Genomic DNA, 25,745 nt, shown 5'->3' with positions numbered 1-25,745 from the left:
ACGACATGCGCGCGCGCGCGCCCCCGCTTGGTCTCAGCCTCTCTTGACCCGCCATGTTCTTCTCGCTTTGTTGCGCGAGATCGCGCTCCACCCGCCCACCCGCCCCGCTGCCGTTGGCCGGCGCGTGAGGGAGCTCAGCCTGTCGGCGTTCGCAGGAGCTCTCGCGAGAGGGCGCGCGAGGTTAGCCCCGTGCTCGCGAGCGCGAGCGCGCGCGCGCTCTGCCTCCGCGCAGGCGCAGTCGCGAGGCCTTTTAAACCCCTCTCCCCTGCTGCCGCCGCCGCCCCCTACCCCCCCCTCCGCCTCCGCCGCACGCACTAACTACTACTGCCTCTCCACCCCCCGCCGCCGCCTACTTGGGGCCCCGCCGCGTCACGTGACGGCGCCAGGTTTTTAATGTTTACATTCGAAGCGGGCGGCCCGCGGCGGCGCCCCTCCCCCGCTCCCCGCCTCATTCTCCTCAGTCGCCTCAGCAGCAGCAGCTCCGGCTTCAGTCTCCTCGGAGGCGTCCTCCCCTCAGCGACCGTTTCGCTTTCATTTCCGGGCAGCGGCGGCGGCGGCGACTCTCGGCAGCCCCAGCCCCCAGCACAACGGCGGCGGCGGCGGCGACGGTGGTGGTGGCGAGCCGCGTCGAGGAGGAGGCGAAGGAGGAGCAGCAGCAGCCGCTCGCCGGCCTAAGCCGCCGCCGCCTCTTGCTCCACGCGCCCGCCAGGGACACGGAGCCCGGAGGCCACAAGAAAGGAGGAGCAGGCGGCCGCGGCGCCGCCGGCTGCCTCGGCCGAGGAGGGCCTTCCAGCGCCGCCAGCCCAGCCTCCTGCCCGGCAGCAGACATGGAGGAGCTGGTGGTGGAGGTGCGCGGCTCCAACGGGGCCTTCTACAAGGTAACGGGCGGCGGAGGGACGGCCTGGGGTGGGGGGCAGGCGCCCGACTCGCGAAAGGGGCTCCGGGGCTGCAGGTAGGGACCTCCGGCGACCTCCTCACCTGCGCCCTCGCCCCACCGTCGCCCTTTGGCGATGGGCAACTGCCCCCTGTTGCTGAAGGGCTGCGGGGGTTGGGTTTTTTTTTGGGGGGGGGAGCCCTGGCCCCTCTCAGTTTGGCGGCCGGGGTACGAGTTGATTAGGGTGAGTTGGGGCGCGTCCACCTTGCGCGTTTCTCTTCCCTCAGGCTTTGGGCTGACTGGTGTCCTGTTGCCTTGCGGGGGGGGGGGCGAGTTAATGGCTTGCTTTGTGTCTGTGTTTTAATTCTTATTATTACGCGTTTTGTGTTTCCATCTTGCATTACTATTCCTTAAGTTTGTACACCGCCTTTTTGCGCCGCGAGCCGCCCCGCGGTCTGCAAAGGGAAGGTGGGCGTACGAATTTAAAGCGTGATTTTTAAAAAAGTGCATCGGACCCGGCCGCTCCTTCTCCCGCAGCTCGGTCCTGCCGCGAGCCGGGCAGAGGCGCCCTAAATGGGAAGCGCCAAAGACCCCGAGCAAGAGAACGGGGCTCCCTCCTTGGGGCTTCCAGCAACTGGAATCTTTTACTGCCTCCCAGGCGGCGGGGAGGGTGTGTGCGCGCACTTTGTCCGTGGTTTTTGTTGTCATCAATTGTACTTTTTAGTTGCTTTATTCAGCGCACGGCAACCCAAAACTGCAGACAGACAGACGACACACCCACCTGCCTGACATAGATAGGATAACTAATATGGAAAAAAAGAAAGGCATGTAAAACATCCCACCTGCTTCCGAATGGCCAATATTGGTGGTATATGCAGTTCATTTTGGGTGTCTGTATATTATATGCGTATGCTCATGGGGTCGTTTTTGGTAAAGAGTAGGTGTCTGAGTTGGGCAGTAGTTAACCCAGCTGAGTTGGGGATACTTAGTTTTGATGAAGGGGGTTAAGGAGTTGAGAGGGTAGGAGGCTAGTGATGCCGTGGTTTCTTTCCCTGGATGATTGAGGCATGCATCCCAGAAGCCTTAAAGGTGTATTTTGGGACCCGGTTAAATATAGAAACAAGTGGGGGAAAGTGTAGGTTTTGAGGAAGAGTTGCAGGAGACATTTAACTTGGATGAGGGGATTCTGGTAGGTGAAGTTGAAAGAGTGTGGCCATACATGATGAGATGCCCAGTCTTCGTTGCTCCAAGTGCACCACAAATTTGTAAAAGTTCTTTAAAATTGAATCCTCATGAGCGCCTTTTTGCATAGTGTTAACTAACACTATTCCTTGCTTCAGGTAGGTAGCCGTGTTGGTCTGACACATTGAAAATTGTCCAGTAGCACCTTAGAAACCAACTAAGTTTGTTCTTGGTTTAAGCTTTTGTGTATATTTCGACTATTTCTTGCACCTGTGGTTCAAACTTGCATTGATCTTAGGTTGGCTTCTGCAACAAATTAATAGTTAACTTCAAACTGTTAATACATTTGTATCAGTTGGCTGAAGGTTCTTTTTATTTTTCCTTTCACAAAATATTCTCAACCAAATTATTCAGGCATCCTCTGCCCTGTTTCAGCCCTATTGAAATCAAAATCACAATTATTGTGATTCATCTGCTAGCATATTAGAGTATTAGACATATTCCATTTGATAGTGGAGAAATTGGCTTAATGGCAACATTCGGAAAATGAAGTATCATTTATTGTGGATTTAATTCAAGTATCTGTAATTTACAAAGGATTCAGTGGTATCAACTTCTGAACCTTAGTTTTCCTAAGAACAATACCTAGGGCATACCTAGTCCTCTAGGCATTGCGGTTGGTACAGAAATTGAACTAAAAATCCTAACTTGAGCAGCTAGGATCTGCCTAGATTCTTAGAAGACATTTGTGCTTAAAATAGTTTATCACTGTTAACTTTCACTTTTTATATAAACACTAGAAGGTAGCTCTTAATGCTTAACACTAGTAGATATTTGGGCATTGTTTCTTCTCTCTGTTCTTTTTGCAGCAACTTTGACCAAAAGAGTTAATACTTAGCCTCTTAAATGACCACATGGTTTAAGACTATAAAACTGATCAAACGGGCCAGACCTAACCAGTAGTTCAGGTGGAATTTTCTATCCAAACGATGCAAAAGAAGCAAGAATGAACTTGGGAATTGGTTTCTGCAAAAGTTACCTACTTGTTATTTCCAAACAAGATAGTTAATTTCAATGTATCAAGATTGTCCAAACAAGACCATTGATAGTTATTAGTGGGGGTTTCTGATACTATTTCTTTCATTCCGTTGAAATAGGTGTGTTTTTACTTTCTAAATGTACAGGTTTATTAATTCTGCTCTTCAGCTGCAATATGTACAGTTAATTTGAATCCAGCTACAATCAGCAAGTTACTTAAATAGAACTAAATAAAAGCATCTGCCTATAATACTATGGAAGCATGCAGTGGTTCTTAAAAGTTTTCTATTTCAGGACCGCTGTGGAGGGTTGCTTTTTCTGAATCGGAGGACTTGTGAAAAGATTCCAGATTAAAATTCAGAAGTTACATTTGTCCCCTCTGAGCCTAATCTTGCAATGCTAGTGCTCAAATAGTGACAACTACTTTTTCACTGTGTGTGTGATACCATACTTTCTAAACATTTGAGTAAAGATGTTCTGAGGTGACTGGATAGTAATTCTGCAACTTTAAATACTAACTTTAAACAAACTTTTTGCTGAAACATATTAGTAATAACATTATGCATGCCATACATATATTTTGGTACCCTTTTGCATTTGTCATTTTTCTCTTCCATGCATGTAATGTGCATAAATTCTTAGCATAGCCAACCAACTGCTATATTGTGCCAGTTTGTTGCATTTAGAATAAGGGTTCAGAGTTTCCATATTATACCATTAAAAATAATTTGTATTTAAATGATATCTTAATAGTAATACCTGTAAATTCTCACTTCTCTTTTGCAGGCTTTTGTGAAGGACGTGCATGAAGATTCAATAACGGTTGCATTTGAAAATAAGTACGTATGGTCCTGGTACTGACTTGAATAGTTTTAGGAGATGCACTTATGAATTTTATATAATCTAGAAATGTAGTGGCATTGAGGTAGTGGATAAACTTAAATAAGTTAATATTTTGATATTTCTCTTGCAGCCTTGCAACCAGTGTTCGAAACTCCCATTGTTCTAGGTGCATTGTTCGACAGGGAATTTCATTAGCATGAGCAGTTTCTGAGCTCTGGGCCTAATATTTCCGATTAAAACTGCAGAGTGGAAGGAAAGGAGGACCTTTTTCTGCCTCCTCACTTCCAGCTACTCTCTGAAGACTGGAGAAGAAACCTTCTTAAGTATATTAGGAGTGGGCGGGCAGGGGAAGGACTAGACCATGTGAAAAATGAACATAATATTTCAGCTGCAATTCATTCATTTTCAGCTTTGTATTCTTGTTATTAAAAAGCACACCTAGACATTCTATTCTTGCACCCATAACCTAGGTTTAAGGTGCCATTTAGCTCCTAGCTTTTATATCTCAGTTTCTAACACTTCTTGCAACTACTTCCAGAAGCGGTTGCCCTCCATTGCTGGCATTTTCTTTCGAACTCGAAGGCACTTGGTCAAATGTTGGGAGCAAATGCATGCTATTATTTCTCACCAGTATATTCTCACCATTAAACACATGGGGGAAAATGAGTTGATGTACACTTAAATAACTCCTCCCCTTTATACCCATAGCTGAAGAGTTCCGTGCATAGAGATGACTATGTAGGTTGGCACTGGGATATTTTTTCCATGTGGGGGAGACATTTCCCTAATGCTGTAGAATAGTTTATAACCTGAAGAATTGTTGAGAAGTTTTATATAGGGAGATGAATTAAAACAAACAGCATGTCTGATAAAAATTAATCCATTTCAGTATTTAACATTATTGAACACTAAAATTTGTTTTCTTGAATGATTAACACATTAATCCAGTTGTCTTTGGTGAACGAATTACATGTATAAATATTATTGTTTACACTGCTTAGACAGTTCTATGATTAAGTAGTGTTAATCTTAAGAAAATAATATCAATTGCAGGTTCAGTTGCTCCTTTGAAAGCTACCTTCAAATGCTAACCTTCTGCATTTCTTTCTTGCTCCAAGATACGAAGTTGCATACCTGAACTCAGGAAGCCATAGTTTATGGTTTTTCATGAACATTCCTTTCTTGGCTGATTGTCTCTTCCCTGCCAGGCTATGTAGGAAACAAGTCACAATCCATGGTTCAGACCTTAATGTTAAGCCAGGGATTGTGTTTTCCTTTCTCCATGTAGGGGACAAATATACCAGAAAGAAGCAGTCAGGGTAAACCGTTAATTCTGGTTTGCTGTGACTTACAAATGAGACCTGTGAAAATGTTCTGTCTTGACCTCTTGTATGGCAAAGTGATAAACCCTAACCCAAGTGTGCTTGATTGAAATCAGTGAAATGTTCATGTGATGCATTTCATTCATGGCACTCATCTTTTGCTGCCAACTCACTTTACTTTTGGTGATATGCTGCAATGCTTCTCTGCGATATCTCTTAAAATGAGAGGTTAACTGTTTAACAGTCGAACACTTTGTTTCGTGTAACAATGCAAACCTGAAAGTCTTATGAGCACCTAAATCAGGACTTTTTTTTTTGGCTAAGGGTTAAGTTGCTGTGATTAATAATGGAAAATATAAATATTATGAAACCTGTCTTTTTTTCCTTTTTGATGTCTTTTGTTAGGGTTTGTGATTTTGTATTGACTTGAAATAGTGCTTCAACTGTCAATATACTGTTCTAAGGTTGATTCCTCCTCCTTTGGAGTTAGTTCAAGAAGCTGTTGTGCTATCAGTGGTGTAGCGTGGGGGGTGCAGGTGGGGCCAGCCGCGCCGGGCGCAACATCTGGGGTTAGGGCAAATCCACGGGTTAGGGGGCGCAAATCCACGGGTTAAGGGGCGCAAATTACTTGCCTTGCCCCGAGTGCTGACAACCCACGCTACGCCACTGTGTGCTATAACTATTACTCCTATGCAATGAAAGTGAGGATTGGAGAGAGCATTTATACAGTTTGGGGCATTTTAAATTGGAGGTGCACAACTCAAATTAATAATAATAATTGAGTTGTGCACCTCCAATATACACATTTGTGCACGAGCCTTCAAAACATTCTATAACATTAGGCATAATGCAAATAGAAAAGCATGTGTCTAGAAGTTCTTCCTCTGCCTCTGTTTCAAAGGTTTTTCCAGCTCTTATCAGAGACTGATGAGAAATAAGCTTCCTGATATCTTTGCCTGCCAATCTGCACCATGTAGGATCCCTCTTTAAATTTTTTTCAGACATGTTTTTTGTTCCACCACTGTAACGACTTTTCAACAACCTTATTACAGTACTTCACTTTTTTTCTCAGCAACCCGTAGCATGATATTTTCACTAATCTCAAAATTTAGATGGAGAAGCTGTGCAGTCAAAATGATGCAACCATTATTCTATTTTTGATATTACTGAGTGCATTAAACAAAGATTAGAAAATTAGTGTTTTACATTCTTGGTGGGGGACTACAAGCTGTCAGGAAATAAGTTACAGTTAGTCCATAGGCCTTCCATCGTGCTGGTTTGCCTTAAACTTTGTCAAATAAGTCAAAAGAAATTTATCTGTGGCAATGAGTAAAACAGCTTTTGGTTACACTTTTAAAAGGCTATTTTTTAATATTTCAGAATTACAAAGATAAAAATCCATCTCTTTCCCTCATTTAACACTCTTTCCAAGTTAGTTAGCTTATATAATCTGTTCATTGCAGACTCCTAATAATTTTGAATTTGTTCAGATTATTCCAGCTCACAGGGTTAGGGTCCAGGTAAGTAATCACTGGCCACTGTTCTTTATTGATGTTGTGTACTTTCTGCTTCACCTGCTTCAGTTACTATTTAATAGCCTTTGCTTTTATTTTGTATTTCAGTTGGCAGCCAGAGAGACAGATTCCTTTCCATGATGTCAGGTTTCCTCCACCTGTGGGTTACAATAAAGATATAAATGAAAGTGATGAAGTTGAGGTAATAACTGTTTTAATTGAAGTTTTTAGGTCAGGGGAAAACATAGATAAAGTTGTAGGTTTTTTAGAGGAACATAATTGCAGTCTTCATTAAAACTTTTTTAGGCTACTTTTTCAAGCAGTGTGCATCAGAAGCAATTCACACCCATTAAAAATCCATTTGAAAGAAACAATCACACAAAAGATCTAAACCAAAACAAACCGTACAGGCATAAGAAATCCAGGAAAACAGTAAATGTTAGTGTGTGGACATAAAGGTACAGGTGTGCATGCAGTCAAAATAGAACATTTTTCTGTTTACACTTAGATTTTCACATTGAGAATCTTACATTATTACTAGTTGAGAGCTGATGGTGTATGCAGGATGAATAATATTACATGCAGACTCCAGAAGTGTCAAAGAGATCATTTTTAGCAAAAAATGCAATTCTGCTGGCTAGGTCTTCAAAAGAACCTACTTTCATCATTCTGGGTTTAATTTTTAAATCACTTTTTTTTTTAGAAAGATAGCTTGCCAGTTTGAGGTAATCTAGAAATAAGACTGTAAGTAGAAAAAGAAATATTAACAGAATAAATCTGATTATTTTCCACAACTTCACTAATTCAGTAGAAACAGGACTATAAACTATCTTTTCTATACCCATCAGAGATAATTTACTGTTGCATGTCTCTACTTAATTGTAGCCTCAATCCCACATGCTACATGCATCAAGAGCTTCTCATAGAGATCTGTCTTAACCCATCCTGATGCCAGGCTGCTGCTGACTTGCACTTCAGCACAAACTCTATGTTGGGCAATTAGTTCATGTCCAGCAGAGATTCTTTTGCATCTCAACTTGGAACATCCAGCAACCTGTTACTCAGTTTCTAGCCCTTGGCTCTAATCGTCAAACAGCTTGCATGCATAGGATTTGAAGCAATGCTGCAGGTTTTCCCGAAAAATTTGAGGATTGAAAACTTTTCATTGACCCCAATTGGTATAGTTCTAACATAGCGTGCTTATTTGCCTGGTTTTTATTAAACTAAAAGCATGCACTGTTTTACTTGATCTACAAATATTTCAGACCTTTTCCAATAACCCAAAATCATTTGAACTGCAGTGTTTGTTTAAAAGCTTTACTTGGAAATTCCTAACTGCACAATCCTCTACATGTCTCCTTAGGAGTTAGTCCAGCTGAGTAACAACAAGCTTACTTCTTGGTTACAGACTTTCAGCAATTACATATTTCCCCCATATGTTTAATGAATTTGTTGAGGGTAAGATTGTGCCCACTGGTGCTGTCCCACAGTTTGCACGCATTCAGCTGTTTGCACCATGCACAGCTGGATTGCCTGTAACAAACTGTATATGCATATAGTTGTACAGAACCTGCTCAGAGCCATTCTCACTTTCTTACACTGGCTGAGGCAAAGCCTGATGCTACAATCCAGTTCCACTTCCATGCATTCATTGAACATGTATGAAGAACCAAAGTATAACTCTGAAACTGCCCAAACTGACTCTTAATGCATTCACTTTGTTGTTGTTTTTTGAAACACTGTATTTTTTAGAAATAGAAAACTTGCTATTGAAAGAGAGTAGAAAATATCCATTACAGATTCTTTCCCTACCACACTCGCCTTGAAAAAACTAGCTTCCAGATCATGCCCAGATGAGGTGCAGGATGGCTTTGAATATGGCTAGACCATGTACATTTAATACATCAGAATGGTTATGGTGCTGCAACTCAGTGGTACGTTAGGGGGATATGAATAATAATCTCTTTTCAACTCCTAATTTCCAGTATAGTGGGGAGCATTATTAGTGTGGTGTACTGTTTTTCCACTAGATCATAGAATTGTAGAGTTGGAAGGGTCCAAGAGGGTCATCTAGTTCAACCGCTGCAATGCAGGAATCATTTGCTCAATGTGAGACTTGAACCCATGACCCTGAGATTAGGAGTCATAGTCTGTGACTGTGTCTACTGCATAATAATATGATATTCTACACTGTGATTTTGTTTAGGTTTATTCCAGGGCTAATGAAAAGGAACCATGTTGCTGGTGGCTGGCTAAAGTGAGAATGATAAAGGGTGAGGTAGGAATATATATATTTTAATATTCTGGCATTGACATGTTAAGTGTAGTTTTTGGATTTCAAGTTCTTGTGGGTCTCTTTTCAAGTACTTCCAATTTATTGGAAATTTCCTCCTAGAACCCTAGTTTAAATATGTGTCAAAGGGATGCAGATGGTGCTGTGGTCTAAACCACCAAGCCTCTTGGACTTGCCGATCATAAGGTTGGCAATTCAAATCTGTGTGACAAAGTGAGCTCCCATTGCTTTTTCCCAGCTCCTGCCAACCTTGCAGTTTGAAAGCATACCATTGTGAGTAGATAAATGGGTACCACTGTGGCAGGAAGGTAAATGGTTTTCTGTGTGCTCTGGCACTCATCACAGTGTTGCGTTGCTTCAGAAGCATTTTAGTCATTCTGGCCAAGTAACCCAGGAAAGCTGTCTGTGGAAAAACGCAGACTCTCAGCCTGAAAGTGGAGATGAGTGCTATACCCCAAAGTCAAATTTGACAGGACTTAACCATCCAGGGGTCCTTTACCTTTTACCTTAAATATATGTTAAAGCAAAAAAATGTAGTTTCTCCCAGGCGTAGTGAGACCCCTTCGAAGTACAGTTGTAGCACACATCACTTCTCAGTTAAACATTCTCTTAGACAATTTTGTTCTTTTGAATTAGTTTTATGTAATAGAATATGCAGCCTGTGATGCTACCTACAATGAAATTGTCACAATTGAGCGTCTACGATCTGTGAATCCCAACAAACCTGCAACAAAGGATACGTTTCATAAAATCAGACTTGATGTACCAGAAGATTTAAGGCAAATGTGAGTATAAAGATCTTTTATAAAGAGTTTTAATCCATTTTTTAAAGTTTGTAATACCATCTCATTATAGTTTTTGTTCTAATCCAGTAACAACAAATGCATGACTTTTACAAATATGTTTACAAATACATTGCAGTTTAGATAGTTCTGAAAGCCCTGAAAGGCATTGTGTACAGCAACATAACATTTAATTAAAATATTGTATTCATTGCAATATATTCATGAATATGAACGATTAGGATCCCAAATCTCACCTGTCACTATTTAATTGCCTGTACATGTATGGGGCAGATAACCTAACTAGTTGAAACCAAATGAAAATATGTAAGTATAAATTTAACTACCGTTGGAGGCTTGTGAATTATTTCACTTTTAGCCACTTAAATATCATACATGACTCAGGTCTTTTTGCTAGACTGTGGCATTTCATTGTTACTTGTGATAAGGGCAGGTCAGCTGAGAAACACAGTGGAGCTCTTGGGCAGCTCTTCTCTTACTTCACACTATGGTGCAGAGCATACTAGGTTATACTGTTCTTCATGCAATCCTGCGATTGCTTTACGATAAGATGGTTCCATTAAATGAACATTCTGAATTTTTTAAGTACTTTGTGTTTTAGGTGTGCTAAGGAATCCGCACACAAGGACTTCAAGAAGGCAGTTGGGGCATTCTCAGTCACATATGATTCTGAAGCCCATCAGCTTATAATTTTGGTATGTGTTTCTGCTTTTGATGTATTCAAACTGTTTTACATTGGATGTGATACTGATCAAACGTCTCTTTTCCTCCCGTCCCCAAATTCTTTAGTCTATTGATGAGGTAACAACAAAACGTGCAAATATGCTCATTGATATGCACTTTCGAAGTCTTCGCACCAAGTTATCATTGATTATGAGAAACGAAGAAGCAAGCAAACAATTAGAGGTACTGTATCCATTTTTATTTGGGGAAAAAACCTACTGAAACTCCACTAAAGTTGTATATGCTCTACTGATACCTCTGTGGAGAGTTTTCAGGTGGTATACACTTCTGGGTTTGCTGCATTCGCAACCCGAAGTTTACGTATCCAGAGGGATATGTAAGCAGAAGTATGACTGTATTGGCCCACTGTCCCAAAGAGGTAGATAACACTTGAGTATTTAATTCATTGCTAGCAGTAGCCCTTGAAATAGTCCACAGTAGTATCCATTTTACAGGCTTGCTTACCAGTAACTATTGAAGCCATATAATTTGAACCTAGCTCAACTTTTGGAATGGTGAATACCGTAGATTCCGGCGTATTAGGCGCCAATTTGGGGGGGGGGTGTCGTCTTATACGCTTCGGCAGCTTCGCTGGGCAGCGGCAGTGGGTGGCGGGCTCCGCGCTGGAAGGAAGCCACCCAGCGATGTTAAGCTGGCTTTGCTGGGTGGCTTCCAACCGGCGCAGAGCCCACTGGCCACTGCTGCTTCAGAAGCTGCTGCCACAGCAGCAGTGTGCGGTGCTCTCCGCTCCACACCGGGAGGAAACCGCCCAGCGAAGCTGGCTTAGCATTGCTGGCTTAGCATTGCTGGGCAGCTTTGCCAGGCAGCTTCCCCCTGGCGTGCCGCCCACTGCAGCCCTACCCGGCATATAAGACGACCCCCAACTTTTTAATCTCTTTTATGGGGTTAAAAAGTTGTCTTATATGCCGGAATCTACGGCACTTTAAAATGCTAACAGATTTTCCATACGCAATTGCTTTGGTAGCTTAACAGATTCTATTTGGTACTTTTTAAGGCGTCTCAGAGAGAGTGTGAGGAACTTTGCTGATTTTGCACTCCTCTAAAGTTTCATTTCTAACCAAGAATGCATCTTTCCACAGAGTTCAAGGACGCGGGTGGCGCTGTGGGTTAAACCACAGAGCCTAGGACTTGCCGATCAGAAGGTCGGCGGTTCGAATCCCCATGACGGGGTGAGCTCCCGTTGCTCGGTCCTTGCTCCTGCCAACCTAGCAGTTCAAAAGCACATCAAAGTGCAAGTAGATAAATAGGACCCGCTCCAGCGGGAAGGTAAACGGTGTTTCTGTGCGCTGCTCTGGTTCACCAGAAGTGGCTTAGTCATGCTGGCCACATGACCCGGAAGCTGTACGCCGGCTCCCTTGGCCAATAAAGCGAGATGAGCGCCACAACCCCAGAGTCGGTCACAACTGGACCTAATGGTCAGGGGTCCCTTTACCTTTACCTAAAGTTTCATTTCTAACCAAGAATGCATCTTTCCACAGAGTTCGAGGCAGCTTGCTTCACGATTTCATGAACAATTCATTGTACGTGAAGATCTAATGGGTCTGGCCATTGGCACTCATGGTGCTAATATTCAACAAGCCAGGAAAGTACCAGGTGTGACAGCTATAGATCTTGATGAAGACACTTGTACATTCCATATTTATGGGGAGGTGAGTTGCATCTGTTTCTGTTTCTCTCTCACTCACACTTGCACACACAAGCACAGCTCTGATTCTAAGACACTGCAGCCCTTTAACATCCATTTTATTTCTATTTCTTATAGGATCAAGATGCAGTAAAGAGGGCAAGAAGTTACCTTGAATTTGCAGAAGATGTCATCCAAGTCCCCAGAAACTTAGTAGGTATGTTGATTTGAACTATGATTTTGAAGCTGTTCGGAACCTAAGGCCCATAGCAGGGAGTAGTCGAGTGCTGGGATACCAAAGAAGGATGTCAAAAATGCCATAATGTTTTCAAAAATGCCAAAGTTCTAGTGCTTTATTAAAGAAAAGTGCATGCTTATGAGCTTGTCAGGTTTCCTAGACTTTACAGAAGCCGCAGCAAGGAGATGGCGTGTTCATACCCAAGCAAACATTCACACACTTTAGATACAAAGCAACATACACCACTTTGGCCTGATTTCCCATCACTTCACCTGACCGAATGAGGGCATAGGTGGCAAATACCCAAATCTCACAGATAGCTTCCCATTTCCGTTGCCAGAGCCCAGCAGCCAAACCCCACAGATAAGGATAACATCAAAGCTAGCCAATTAGTCGATATCAAAGCAAGTGAATGTGAACATATATGAGCTCATGATTACATCAACTACCAATTAATTGTGGCATTTTCAGAAAAAGAAAAAGTTCATGAAAAGTTCACTGTTGGTTCAAAAGCTAAGTCAGTGCTCTTTTCCTTGGAAAGATCAGAAGACTATTTGAAACATGGCTATGCTATTCTTTAAGCGTCAGTTGTGATACACACCTAACAATACACACCATAAAAAGTCCACACATAGCTTCTCAAAACCACGCATTAGACAGCTTTGAGTTAAAAGATGCTTTTCTGTATTAACACTGAGGGCATTTACCTGGCTTTTGGAATAGGCATTTTAAGTAATAGAACAAGTGATATATTTTATCTATTTATTGTGTCTCTTACTGGATCCAGCGTCTAGCAATTGATCACATGCACTAGAGCCAGGAGATGCCATCCTGCATATTACAAATATCTAGGAAGCCCATGTGGATAACTTTTTGCTCCTCTTTTGTGCCTTTCCACTATCTGAGCATTTCAGTTCTCAAATTATGAATACTTGACTTGCTAACTAAACAGCATAATATTTACTTTTCCTCATTGAGAGACATTATTTTGTCCACTGAATCAGCACTTGCTTACTTAACATTCTGCACCCCAAAAGCTGGAATAACCACTTTGTTTAATTGAAATAAGTGTTAACATATTTCAATTTGATTTCAGTTTCATAATTAATTAGTTTATTTATAAATGTTATAAGTTTATTTTGTTTATAAAAATATATCATAAAAATAACAAAGCAGTTTACAATAATGACTATATCTAATAAAACACACCCCAAAATCCAAGACCCTTTGCTAACTGTTATGGAGAGATGTAGTCTTAATTATCCTATTTTTATATTCTTAAAAGTTTAGAGTCAAACGGAAATCTGCCTCTTGCGTTTAAGTAGGTATAATCCTGCAGTGCATGAGGATCAACTAACTGCAAGTTATAGGGTTGTATGAAGACTAGTTACAGTAACCAGGTAGCATACTTGCATTTTCAGGAGATAAACTGATTAAAAATGGGGATATCCGATTGAAGTTACTGTTTTTAAAATTGTGTGGGTTTTTAAAAAAAATAAATCATTATGCTAATCATGATCTATAACATCTGGAGCACCTGATTTGGATTAAGATGAATGTACATTGCTGTTTTGTAATAATGTGGGGTTTTTGTTGTTGAGTTAGTCCAATTTTTTAAGCCATAGGCTAGTAGTTAGCGTAAATACGATAATCAATGAAGATGGAGCATGTGTGTGTGCATGGTTCTCAATCTCACAGGGAAGCTTCTATGTGCACTCAACCAAATTCACTTACAAGCCTCATGGAAGGGAGTGGTTGGTATGCAAACTTTCTGTAGCAACACATGGTTGAAACTTTCAGATAGTTGCTGAAAGATCTTTTGTGCTAATATTTCTATTTGTCTGAGCAAAACCCTAAATTTTCCATGTTGTGTATGTTTTTATAATAGGAAAAGTTATAGGAAAAAATGGAAAACTCATTCAAGAGATCGTGGATAAATCAGGTGTTGTAAGAGTGAGAATTGAGGCTGAAAATGATAAAAATATTCCACAGGAAGAGGTATGTGAAGTGAAATAAAGTGGACTTGGTTTATATGCTGTTTCATATTTAGCGAGGGTGGGGGGACAGATGCAATTTCCTAAGCACTGTCCATTTCTATTATAAAAGTTATGCATATAGGTTCTAAGTAAACAACCCTGCCTAATTATGTTTGATCTTTTTAAATAAACCTCTGTTTTAAGAATAATATTTAATTGTACAGTGGTACCTCTGGATGCGAATGGGATCTGTTCCAGAGCCCTGTTCGCATCCTGAAGCAAATGCAATCTGTGCGTGCGCGGGTCGCAATTCGCTGCTTCCGCGCATGCACGTGACGTCATTTTGAGTGTCTGCGCATGCACAAATGGCGAAACCCGGAAGTAACGCGCTCTGCTACTTCCGGGTTGCCACGGAGCGCAACCCGAAAATGCTTAACCTGAAGCTACTTCAACCTGAGGTATGACTGTACTTAAAAGTGCCATTAGTTATCCTTATTTTTAGCCTGGTGAAATAGGTCGCTATTTCCATTTTAGAGATTTAGACCTTGAATTAGGAGAGAGGGGAACTTTCCCCATGAATACACAGCAGGTCCATGGCAGAGGTGAAATTTAAACCAGGATGCAAGTCCCCGGAGTAGCTTATCTGATAACATTAGCTTGATATTGTTGAAAACTGAAGGTTTTCCTTTATTATGTTTGGATAATTTGTACCAGGGTGGATTTGATTTAAATTAAATTGAATTAAATCAGTTTTAATTTTTTTATACAGAAAGACTCATTCTTGCTGGTGTAATCTTAATATTTACAACCAGAGGAAGGTTTTATTTTAGGAATAATAAATTTTCAGAGTAGTTTTTTACAGTTATATCAAAAATTACTGATTTGGTTATACTATTAGAAATACATAGGCAGATAATTATGAAATTATTGTGAGGTTTAATAAGTAAACTGTTTATATTTGGACAACTTTTCTGCTGTACTTTATTGGAAGGACAAAAATTATCATTTCCTTAATAACAATTTAAGCAATTTATTTAACTAAAGCAATAACATTGTAGCATATGTATACATGTTTGTTAACTGGTGTGGTTAAATGTTTTTGTTTAAAAAACAACAACTTGGTTTAGCACACATGAAAAACTTAAAACAAACCCTCATTTCCTGATGCATAGCCTTTGGACTATAATGTAACTTAAATAGAAAACTATACTTAGAAAGATTTTTACTCCAGAAGCATTTTATTTTTAAAAATCTGATTTAAATCAAAGAAATCCTATTTAAATACAAAAAATATGATTTTTTAAAAATAAATAAAAAATCATTGATTTTTATCCACCCTGTCCTGTACATTAATAACAAACCATTTTCCATGTATAAATTCATGTGTAGTAAAATGTCACCATGCACATACAAGTCAGTATCAGCAGACTTGTGTGAATCCCAAGTTTTTCAAACGTATAATGAGGATTGCTCAATGGACATAAAAAATTAGTTGACTGAGGAGGGGGACGGGTATGAAATGGAGAATTGTGAAAGAGACTGGCTTAGAACCCAGGCATCTTAAAGGGTCATAATACAGACTTCCTTTTTTTAGGTTCTGAAAGAGCAACAGATTCATGTATGGGAACATTGAGAGTTGTATTTCCATTTCAGAATTTAAGTATATCTCACAGCTTAGGTTTTGGTGATGGTCTTTATATCCTGCTGTATCTTATGGGTTCAGAACTTTAATAGATTGAGTCCAAAGTTTGGTGGTGGTATTAAGCCAAAAAAATTGTATTGTAATTTTTTATACAGTTTTGTACAATTGTACAGTTTTGTACAATTGTAATTTTTTTATTGTACAGTTAGTTCCAATAGCATACTTGTCACTTGCCTTTGGTTTTTTATCAAACACATGTATTAATAAATATTTAAAACACAAATCTGTTGCATTGGCCCATTGCATAATTTCTTTGGAACTATAAAGTGCTTGTATGGTGACCATGTCTCAAAAAGCAGAAAGTAACTACTGCAGAGAGATACTTGCACACTTAAGGTTCTACCAATGTATACTGTAAATTAGGCATATAACTATTTGCAGTTTTCAAATGCTTCTTTAAAAGGTGGGTTGCAGTGTTTATATCCTGTCAAGTTTTGAGTTGAAGGTTCTGTGTTAACTCCTATGTATTTAATGACATCACTAATACTTGCATTCCTTACACTGCAGGCGTTAGTTGTGTCATCAACTGTGGCAGGGAGAAAGCAAAAACCTGAACTCAAAACTTGGCAGGTAAGTAACATTGAACCTCCCCTCCCCTCGTTTTTTTTCTCTTCTTTTGCAAGTTGATTTAACACTTAACGTAAGTGATAACTGAAGGATCATCTAACAGATAAATGTACATTTAACATGTAACAATGGAAGGGGAAGGCATGGTTTGCTGGGGAGAGGATACTGTTGGAGAGGTGGGGGACCAAGATTTCTACTGGCAATCTGCTCCCAATCTCTTGCCCATTCTCTATTTTTAACACTCGATTGGGAGCCACCCAGAGTGGCTGGGGAAACTCAGTGAGATGGGCGGAGTATAAATAAATTATTATTATTATTATTATTATTATTATTATTATTATTATTATTATTATTATTATGTTCATGCCTATACCCTTGGAGGCATAGGGGAATTAGAGGTGTCACTGAACTGTCTTTTTCCTCTTGGGAAGGCTGCAAATCCTTCTGGACTTTGCTCCCTAACTTTACAAAATGTAATGTGTCATTTAAGTGGGGTAACCACTCCCCTAGGACTATTGTGCCCTCTGATCTGCTGGTCCTATTGATGAACACCAGGCTGGTACTTAACAAAATCTCAGATCTGATTCTGGATAAGGGAACAGACCTGCCACATATTACCAGGACCTGGATGAATCAGCTGGTTAAAATCTATCTGACCCAGCTTTGCCCACCTAGGTACTCAGTGCATCACCAATCCAAATTAGATGGTCTGAAGGGGAGTCATTATCCACAAGGGTAATTATGTTCAACATAATAATAATATAATAATTTATTATTTATACCCCAGCCACTCTGGGGCAGCACCCATCACAATATTAAAAACCTGATAAAACATAAAATATTAAAAACTCCACTAAACAGGGTTGCCTTCAGATGTCTTCTAAAAGTAAAATAGTTGTTTATTTCCTTGACATCTGATGGGAGGATGTTCCACATGGAGGGCACCACTACTGAGAAGGCCCTCTGCTTGGTTCCCTGTAACCTCACATCTTGCAGTGAGGGAATCGCCAGAACATGAAACCCCCTCTCTTCTTTCCTGAGCGATGAGAGTTGTACCTGGTGTTTGGTCAGAGAAATTGATTGGGGCTGCTATGGGTGTCCTGTCAACCTCAGAAGCCCACTGTTGAAATTCTGCAAGGCAATCTGAGGAGATAATTGCCTGCCTCCATGTGAAGCTAAGTGTTGCCATTGATAAAGTTTCTGAAGTGTTCAGCGTATCATCCTGTCCATTTTTATGGAATCTGTTGCAGTTACTCATGCCTGAAGATGTACACAAGAAGTATGCAGCTTGCTATATGCTCTCTGCCCATGCTCATCTCATCTGGTTTGCATCTAAGAGTTGGGAACACTGCTTTTGGATTGTTTCATTCCTGTACAGGTTCTCTCCCACCTTGTGCTGGACGACTCTGCCTGGGTCCCTTTCATCATTCCCATTGCTATTTAATACCTATATGAAGCTGTTGGGTGCATTCATTTGGAGGTTTGGGTCAAGGTGTCACCAGTATGCTGAAGATACCCAAACAGCTACTAAATTCTTACAACGTGTAGACACTGTGGATGGGCAGTTTCCAAGCCCAGCAATTGAGTTGTATACCAGCTCTGGATGGAGTTTTACTCTCTCTAAAGGAGCTGGTGCATAGTTTGACTCTGCTGCTCAACCAATTGCTACCTCTAGAAACCCAGCTGGCCTCATTGTCTTGGAGCGTTTATTACCAATTTCAGTTGGTGTGCTAACTTTGACGGTTCCTGGACCTTGGCATGATGGTCCACCCAATGATAAACTCATGATTAGACACTTTCAGTGCTCTGCACATGGGGCTACTCTTATGCCTGGTTCAGAAGTTGCAACTTCAGATGCGTTCATGGCACACTCAGCATTGAGATCAGCATCTGCCACCTACTTACTTGTGAGCCAAATTCAATGTTTTGTTGATTTTATCCTGGGATGAGGATATCTAGCAGACCACCTCCCACAGTACAGATCAAGCTAATTTGTAAGATCTTCTGAGGAAACACCACTGGTCAGTTCAGGACCAGCATGTTGTCACTTTAGGACAATGCAAAAGTGGGCCTTTTCAGTGATAGCACCCACTTTCTGGAATCCCCTTCCTCAAGTAATTCATGAGGAAGAGATAGTACTGACTGCCAAAGAATTCTTTAAACCTTTGTTGGCTTACACCTTCCTCAACTGACTTGTTTTTTTCTTTTTCTTTTGTACACTGCTTGGCTTTAATTGAGATATACAGGTAGCTCACAACTGCTTGCATGTGAGATTTCAACTTTGCACAGTAGAAATAACACAGATTAAATACACGAAAGGCAGAGTGGTTTTTTTGTGCAGTTCCCCCGCTCAGAAAGAGCTTTTAAGCTCTTCCTCGCTTGCGGGTTGGAGGGTAGGCCTTTTCAATGCAACAGCTCCAGAAGATAAGGTTGCTCCCCCAGGGGCAGTTCCAAAGCGTGGTTTTTTGTATATATGCACCATCTCCAGAATGTAACCCTCATGTAAGTTGTGAGTTATCTTTCTTATGAATAAATATAATTTTATAGAATTGTATCGAAAGTTCTACTCAAAGAAGACCCATTGAAATTAATGGACATGACTAACCTAGGTCCATTAGTTTCAGTGAATCTACTCTGAGTAGAAATTAGTGGGAAACAACCCACAGTCTTTATGTAAACCAACTGGAGACTTATACTTTATTATTTGCTTGTAGTATTTTATGTTGCTTAACAAAATTCACATAGATTTTAAATGTCATCTGGAAAGTTATGAGTATCGATAGAGCTAGGAATGTTCATTCTTTTCCTAAAGAAATTGCAATTGCTATGGCTTTGCACCTGAAGATCTCTGATTCACCAATTTCTTTCTAGGGAATGGTTCCTTTTGTCTTTGTGGGAACCAAGGACAGCATTACGAATGCCACAGTTCTTTTGGATTATCACCTCAACTATTTAAAGGTAAGGAAAATGAACATACTTCGTGGGGAGTGGAAAAGTTAGCTTAGAACAGCAATGTCCAACAGGTCGATCGTGATCTACTGGTAGATCCCTGTGAGGTTTTGATAGATCGCGGTCGATCTCTGGCTCCCTTTCCTTAGTGCCCCCAAACTGACTCCTGCCCCCCTCGCCCCCCCCCCCTCCATAGCTGTATGATCTCTGGGAGGGAAGATAGAGCTTTCTGGAGCTTTCTCCTGCTGCTGTTTTGATCCATAGTGATCTTTTTGTTTGTGACTTTACCCCTTTGTCCCTAGCCTTTCCCCCCCAAAAAGCTTTTTTTAAACCCCTAATAAAAGCTCAACAGATTCGAGCTGACCCCCCCAAAAAACCCAGGGCTTTCCTCCTCCCCCAAAAAAGCTCCACAACTTTGAGCTGAACCCCAGAAAAACAGGGGTATATCACTGCCAGTTTTTAATTCTGAAAGTAGATCTCTGTCTCTTGAGAGTTGGCCACCCCTGGCTTAGAACAATGGTTTGTGATATTTTTCTGAGTTTCTAAGCTGATTCAAATTCTGATGTTAAATAGCTATGTAGGAAACAGAATTCTTAACAATGCTGAGTAACTGGTTTAAATCCTGACATTATCATATATTTCTTAAGCCAGTTGTGGAAGAAGCCAAACCTCTGACCAAGACACTTAATAAGATTGGTTAAAATGGCAGCAACTTCCAGTAACTTATTTCTCTATTTATAGGAAGTGGATCAACTGCGTCTAGAGAGATTGCAAATAGATGAACAGCTTCGACAGATTGGGGCCACTTCCAGACCACCACCAAACCGCACAGATAAAGAAAAAGGATACATGACTGATGATGGCCCAGGCCTTGGAAGAGGTAGCCGACCCTACAGAAACAGAGGGCATGGGAGACGTGGACCAGGCTATGCTTCAGGTAGGTAACTTGGATTGTTCAGACTTGTAACCTCTGATTTGTTATGTGCCTTTATTTGTTATGTGGTTGAGTATGTCTAAAAATGTGAATGAGTTGCAGATATGAAAATAAATTTGACTTCTACATAATAGTTGTGACACCTACTATGTTCATTGTCAGGTTCATTTGGTTATGTCTTAATGTCCATTCTGAAATACTATACAGATTGAACATCTATAAATTTAGCTTTATTAACGTACTAATGTACCTTAAGTTGAAAGTAATGTATTGAGTTCAAAGATCCTAATTTCTTATCCAGAAGGAAAAATTACCTCTTCCATTATCCATAATTGGATAGTGAGGTTCTCATTTGTTTCTGGGTGCTGTATAACAAATTACAAAAACACCATGAAAAGCTTTTATTTTTACTGAAATTTTGACATTGTCATGAGAACTGTATAGTTCAGTGTCTACAAACTGTTGTGAATATAAGTCAGTCTACACATTGTTCTTGTCACTACTTGCAGTAGTCTTAACAAGCCGTTCTGTACAATTTCTTCACACATGCTCCATGTAATCAGGACTCTTATTGCAGCTATGTCAAAGCAAATTTTAAACAGCAGCTCATATAATAAATTCCTCTTCATTCTTAGCACTAGTGAATTGAGCTGAGATCCCTTTTCTGAAACAGATAAGCTGCTTAAATTAATCTAGACTAGAACTTCACTTTTACATTGCCCTTGCTGGGAAATATTACAGAAACTATATAAAACTAATATTTTAGAAAGAAGCTAGTTTTAACCGGTGGGTCATTCAATTGGTTGGATTTTTCTAAAATATTGTGAAAATAGACTGTGGTATGTCTTGGTTTTTTTAAACTTTGATAGGAGCTAATTCTGAAGCATCAAATGCTTCTGAAACAGAGTCTGATCACAGAGATGAGCTTATTGACTGGTCATTAGCCCCAGCAGAAGAAGAGCGTGACAGCTACCTTCGTAGAGGAGATGGGCGAAGACGTGGTGGAGGTGCACGTGGTCAAGGAGGAAGGGGTCGGGGAGGTTTCAAAGGTGAGTAAATGATTATGATACTACATGGCAGATGAGCTATTAGAGCTCTTGATCACTTCCTGTACAGCTGGTGTGTGTCTGAAATGAAGAAATGAAGCTAGTAGATTTGCTGAACAACATTGTAGCAGTAACAAAACAAAAAAAAAACCCGTTTAAAACTGAATCGGGCCAAACCATATTCCATGCGAACTGAGGAATGGTAGAGGCAAAATAGCAACTGGAATTTCCAGAAAGCAAGGAGTGAGAGAATACAGAGGAGAAATACATATCATTAAATACTGTTGTCCACTCACAAAAAGGACACCAAATCTGCCCAATTAACAAGCTGTTTTGTTCCTACACAATATATGTCCCTAAAGTTGCACAGCTTGGGGCTTATCAAGGCAGGTTTGCTATAGGTCCCACCCTAAGCTACTGATTAGAGGTTTTTCTGTGACTCATTTCCCTAAAATGTTTTATGATTTTTATCTATCTTAATGTGTGAACATCTAATTTCCACCAGAAATGTAAAGCATTCCTTTTTTTTACATTTATATATCACTTTCCTACCAGTATACTCAGTGCAGTTTACTATTTAAAAAGTACCGTATTTTTCCATGTATCAAGACAATTCTTTTTTTTAATCAAAGCACCGGTATATTTAGTACCATATATTTAAACAGCAGTGATCAGGTTGGACAAAGTTGTTGAGCTTTTCTTCAGCAATCACAAGCCTGCACTGAACACAAACCCCTGTGCATTCACCATCTGTGTATAAAACAACCCCCAATTTTTGACTAATTTTTTAAAGCAAAATATTGTCTTATACTCAGAAAATACGATAAGATCCAAAGAACAACAATAACAGGGAAGACTTTTCTAAAATCCATTTTTGATGTGCAGGAAATGATGAACAGTTGCGAACAGATAACCGTCAACGTAATTCAAGAGATACTAAAGGGAGAACAGCAGATGGGTCACTTCAGGTAAAAAAATCATTTATTTATTTATTTATTTATTTATTTATTGCCTATGCACTCATCAGCATCTGCATAAATGGAGTTGCTCTTGATAGTCATGGAGTGATGCATCCATGCACACCTATCCCTGTCTGCATAAGAGTCCCCACCCCCACCCCCCTGGCAATTCTGCAACTTTACATTTGGTCATTGGAAGTTGCCTCAGTAATGGTATATTACTACCAATGACTGAAGATGTTCATTAGCCCAAGGGGGAGGGCTAATTTTTAGCAATTCCTCCTTCATTCCCTTGTGTGCCCCTAAATCTGACTGGGTAAAATGAACACTTTGAGCTGGTGTGGGAGGGATGGGAATTACCTAAAATTGTCGTCGCCTCCCCCAATTCCACTGGTGGTTACCGTCCATCAGTGAACAGACACCATTTGGTACCACCCAAAATAATTTTATTTAGGTTTTTAATCTCCATCATTCCCAAAGGATCAAGTAGAGTAATACTTTTGAACAGTTGACTTAGTAAAAGCTCTGAAATGCATTTTTAGAAATTAGAAATCCTGTTTCTAAAAATATACAAAAATAAACCACTGCTTAGCTTTAACTACTAAATGCTTACCTGTAGAAGATCAACTTCCATCTTATTTGGAAGGTAAATTCCATGTTTTGTTGGGTTTGCCTAGGAAACCAGTCCTGCAAAATTACTAATAGCTATGATACATACAGTCAAGTATTGCAGAAAGTTCTGACCTTTGTACAAGCCTAAATGCCTGAACAGTATTAAAAATAAATTTGGTTCCTTTTAACGGCACACTTCTAGAATATATTTTATTTGAAGAAGGGGGAGAACTTCTTAGAAAAAGTGCTCTCCAACGAGTCTTGATAAATGTTCCTTTTTATATAACTCTAATTTGTTTCAGATCAGAATTGACTGCAATAATGAAAGGAGTGTCCACACTAAAACATCACAGAATACCTCCAATGAAGGTAGCCGGTTGCGCACGGGTAAAGATCGTAACCAGAAGAAAGAGAAGTCGGACAGCGGGGATGGTCAGCAACCGTTGGTGAATGGAGTACCCTAAACTGCATAGTTTGAGAAGTTATATTTCCTAAACTGTTTCAGTAAAACTTATTCCACATTAGATAAACTTATTAGGCCAAAGACAAATAGTAGGCAAGATGGCGCAGGGCATGAAATGAATATAAAAAGTTCTTTTCGCCTTTTTTAAACATCAGTATGCAGTTTTTTCAAAATAAGATGTTTTACTTGCATTAAAAATACCTTGAACTTCTGGAAAAAATTGCTTTTAAGTACATATTGCACTTCAAACGATGAAATAATCCATTTGTTTGTTTATAAAATAATGAAACTGTGCATAGGTATTTCTGTTCAGTTGTACCATTTCAATGAATTGGTCAAAATCACTGCTAAATTTCAATTTGTAGAATAAATAGTGTTTGCAGTAATCAGATTGGGCTTCTGTTTTTAATCTTTTAGGAGTTACTCACCTTAAACATTAAAAGGTTCTGTTTTATGTCCTGTGTCAGTTCACATTTTGGTTCACTTTTTCAGTATTTTAGTGAACCTCTCGATATATGTGTAATGTAACTAAATTGTCATTTTCATTAGCAAAAAGTTGTATGATCTGTGCCTTTTTTATATCTTGGCAGGTAGGAATACTATATTTGGATGCAGAAATCAGGGAAGCTGAGTTGGAAACACTAAATGTACAATATATGTAGCAAAACTTCTCCAACAATTAGTACTTTATTAGAAGAATGCATGCTTTCCATATTTTTTTCCTTGCATAAACATCCAGTTAGGCAATTTTAAGAACAGAAAATTTATTTTGCACTGAAATAATGGCAGATTGTGTTACTGAGATGGTGTGTTTTGTTTTTGTTTCCTTTTCAGACAGGACAAGAGAAGTTTTTTGTTTTGTTTTTGTTTTGTTTTTTTAAAACCTATTTCCATTTGTGATAAACTAAAACAATTCATGGTTACTGAGGGAACAAATTGTAACTTGTTCATAAGCTAGTAGTTTGTGCCTGCTGTTGGCCAGAGGACCAATTTTAAAGAATAGCTTTCTTTTTAGTTCCCCTACATTTTTGTTTGAAATTTGGAATCTGTCTCAGATGAGAAAGGAAGTTGATTTCTATATGTGAAACTTAGAAAAATTCAGGGATAGTGTAGTTCAACAGCCTTGGAAACAGAAGAGTCTTACAAGGTCTCGTGTACAAGTAGATTCAAAACATGTTACTGAAGTTGGCATTAAGTTTAGTTGCCCATAATAGGGGTGGGGGATGCTTTTTATTTCTGATCATGAATGAAATTGTACTTGCAAAAAAAAAAAAAAAAGTGTAATAGGACTTCCATTTTAAGCTATTCTGTTTTTCTTAAATTACTCCAGTAGGAGTTTGGGTGATTATGTACAGAATTGTACAAACCTGGCCCTTGTATCTGCATGTTGTGCATTTTTGTTTCTCTGCTGCTTTTTCTCCGCCCATCCACCCCCTTGCATACAAGCAAGCATATAAAAATGGCAACAAACTGCACACAACTTAACAAATATTAAAAAGTCTTAAATATTGCCAAACTTTAAATGTTGATTTCTAGTTATTTATTTTGGGGGAATGTATAGTATTTGAAAAAACTGAAATTGGTACCTTGCACACATCATCTGTAAGCTGTTTGGTTTAAAATACTGTAGATAATTAACCAAGGTAGAATGACCTTGTTAATGTAACTGCTCTTGGGCAATATTCTCTGTACATATTAGCTACAACAGATTGGATTTTATGTTGACATTTGTTTGGTTATAGTGCAATATATTTTGTATGCAAGCAGTTTCAATAAAGTTCGATCTTCCTCTGCTAATGGATGTTGATGCAATCTTTATAAATGATTGCTTTTCAAAAAATCAACTTAAAAAGAAGCAAGAACCTATTTTATTTCTGTGTTAAATTGGAAACATTGTTTACTCCAGATGTGTGAAAGCTGAAACATTTTCAGTTTCAAGGATTTGGCTGGTAATGTGCCATTACTGGTTGAACAGTACATATTTAGCAATTATATGCACTAATTTTACACTCAAGGCTGACTTCAGTAAGGTGCTAACTAGATTTGACTTACTAAAACTGTA

General features: G+C 39.7%; 1 protein-coding gene across 4 annotated transcripts; it reads left to right on the top strand.

The window, feature by feature from the left end:
- The first annotated feature begins 655 nt into the window (after positions 1-655).
- On the top strand, positions 656-25,480 carry FMR1 (fragile X messenger ribonucleoprotein 1). 4 transcript variants are annotated; one of them, XM_028714693.2, is made up of 16 exons: positions 656-878; positions 3,881-3,933; positions 6,882-6,975; positions 8,980-9,051; positions 9,703-9,851; positions 10,471-10,564; positions 10,659-10,775; positions 12,092-12,262; positions 12,376-12,454; positions 14,364-14,473; positions 16,661-16,723; positions 19,592-19,678; positions 20,411-20,606; positions 21,473-21,652; positions 22,535-22,617; positions 23,523-25,480. In XM_028714693.2, the coding sequence occupies exons 1-16, from the start codon at positions 828-830 to the stop codon at positions 23,682-23,684; spliced, it is 1,761 nt and encodes a 586-aa protein (XP_028570526.1). In that variant the 5' UTR covers positions 656-827; the 3' UTR covers positions 23,685-25,480. The 4 variants fall into 4 exon arrangements, with proteins under 4 accessions (XP_028570526.1, XP_028570525.1, XP_077778809.1 ...); XM_028714692.2 differs by having other exon boundaries at positions 23,528-23,665; XM_077922683.1 differs by lacking the exon at positions 16,661-16,723 and having other exon boundaries at positions 22,535-22,616; positions 23,574-25,480.
- The last annotated feature ends 265 nt before the right edge of the window (positions 25,481-25,745 follow it).

This window comes from Podarcis muralis, chromosome Z (assembly GCF_964188315.1).
Source record: "Podarcis muralis chromosome Z, rPodMur119.hap1.1, whole genome shotgun sequence".
Lineage (NCBI taxonomy): Eukaryota > Metazoa > Chordata > Lepidosauria > Squamata > Lacertidae > Podarcis > Podarcis muralis.
Note: the sequence above shows the minus strand (reverse complement) of the source record. Positions and strands in the feature narration are given on the sequence as shown.

Bases quoted from the DNA above. Each gene is read 5' to 3' on its own strand.
- FMR1 (XM_028714693.2), top strand. From the start codon at position 828: ATGGAGGAGCTGGTGGTGGAGGTGCGCGGCTCCAACGGGGCCTTCTAC. The intron at 19,679-20,410 runs GTAAGGAAAATG...CTCTATTTATAG, and splicing joins ATCACCTCAACTATTTAAAG to GAAGTGGATCAACTGCGTCT. The intron at 21,653-22,534 runs GTGAGTAAATGA...TTTGATGTGCAG, and splicing joins GGGTCGGGGAGGTTTCAAAG to GAAATGATGAACAGTTGCGA.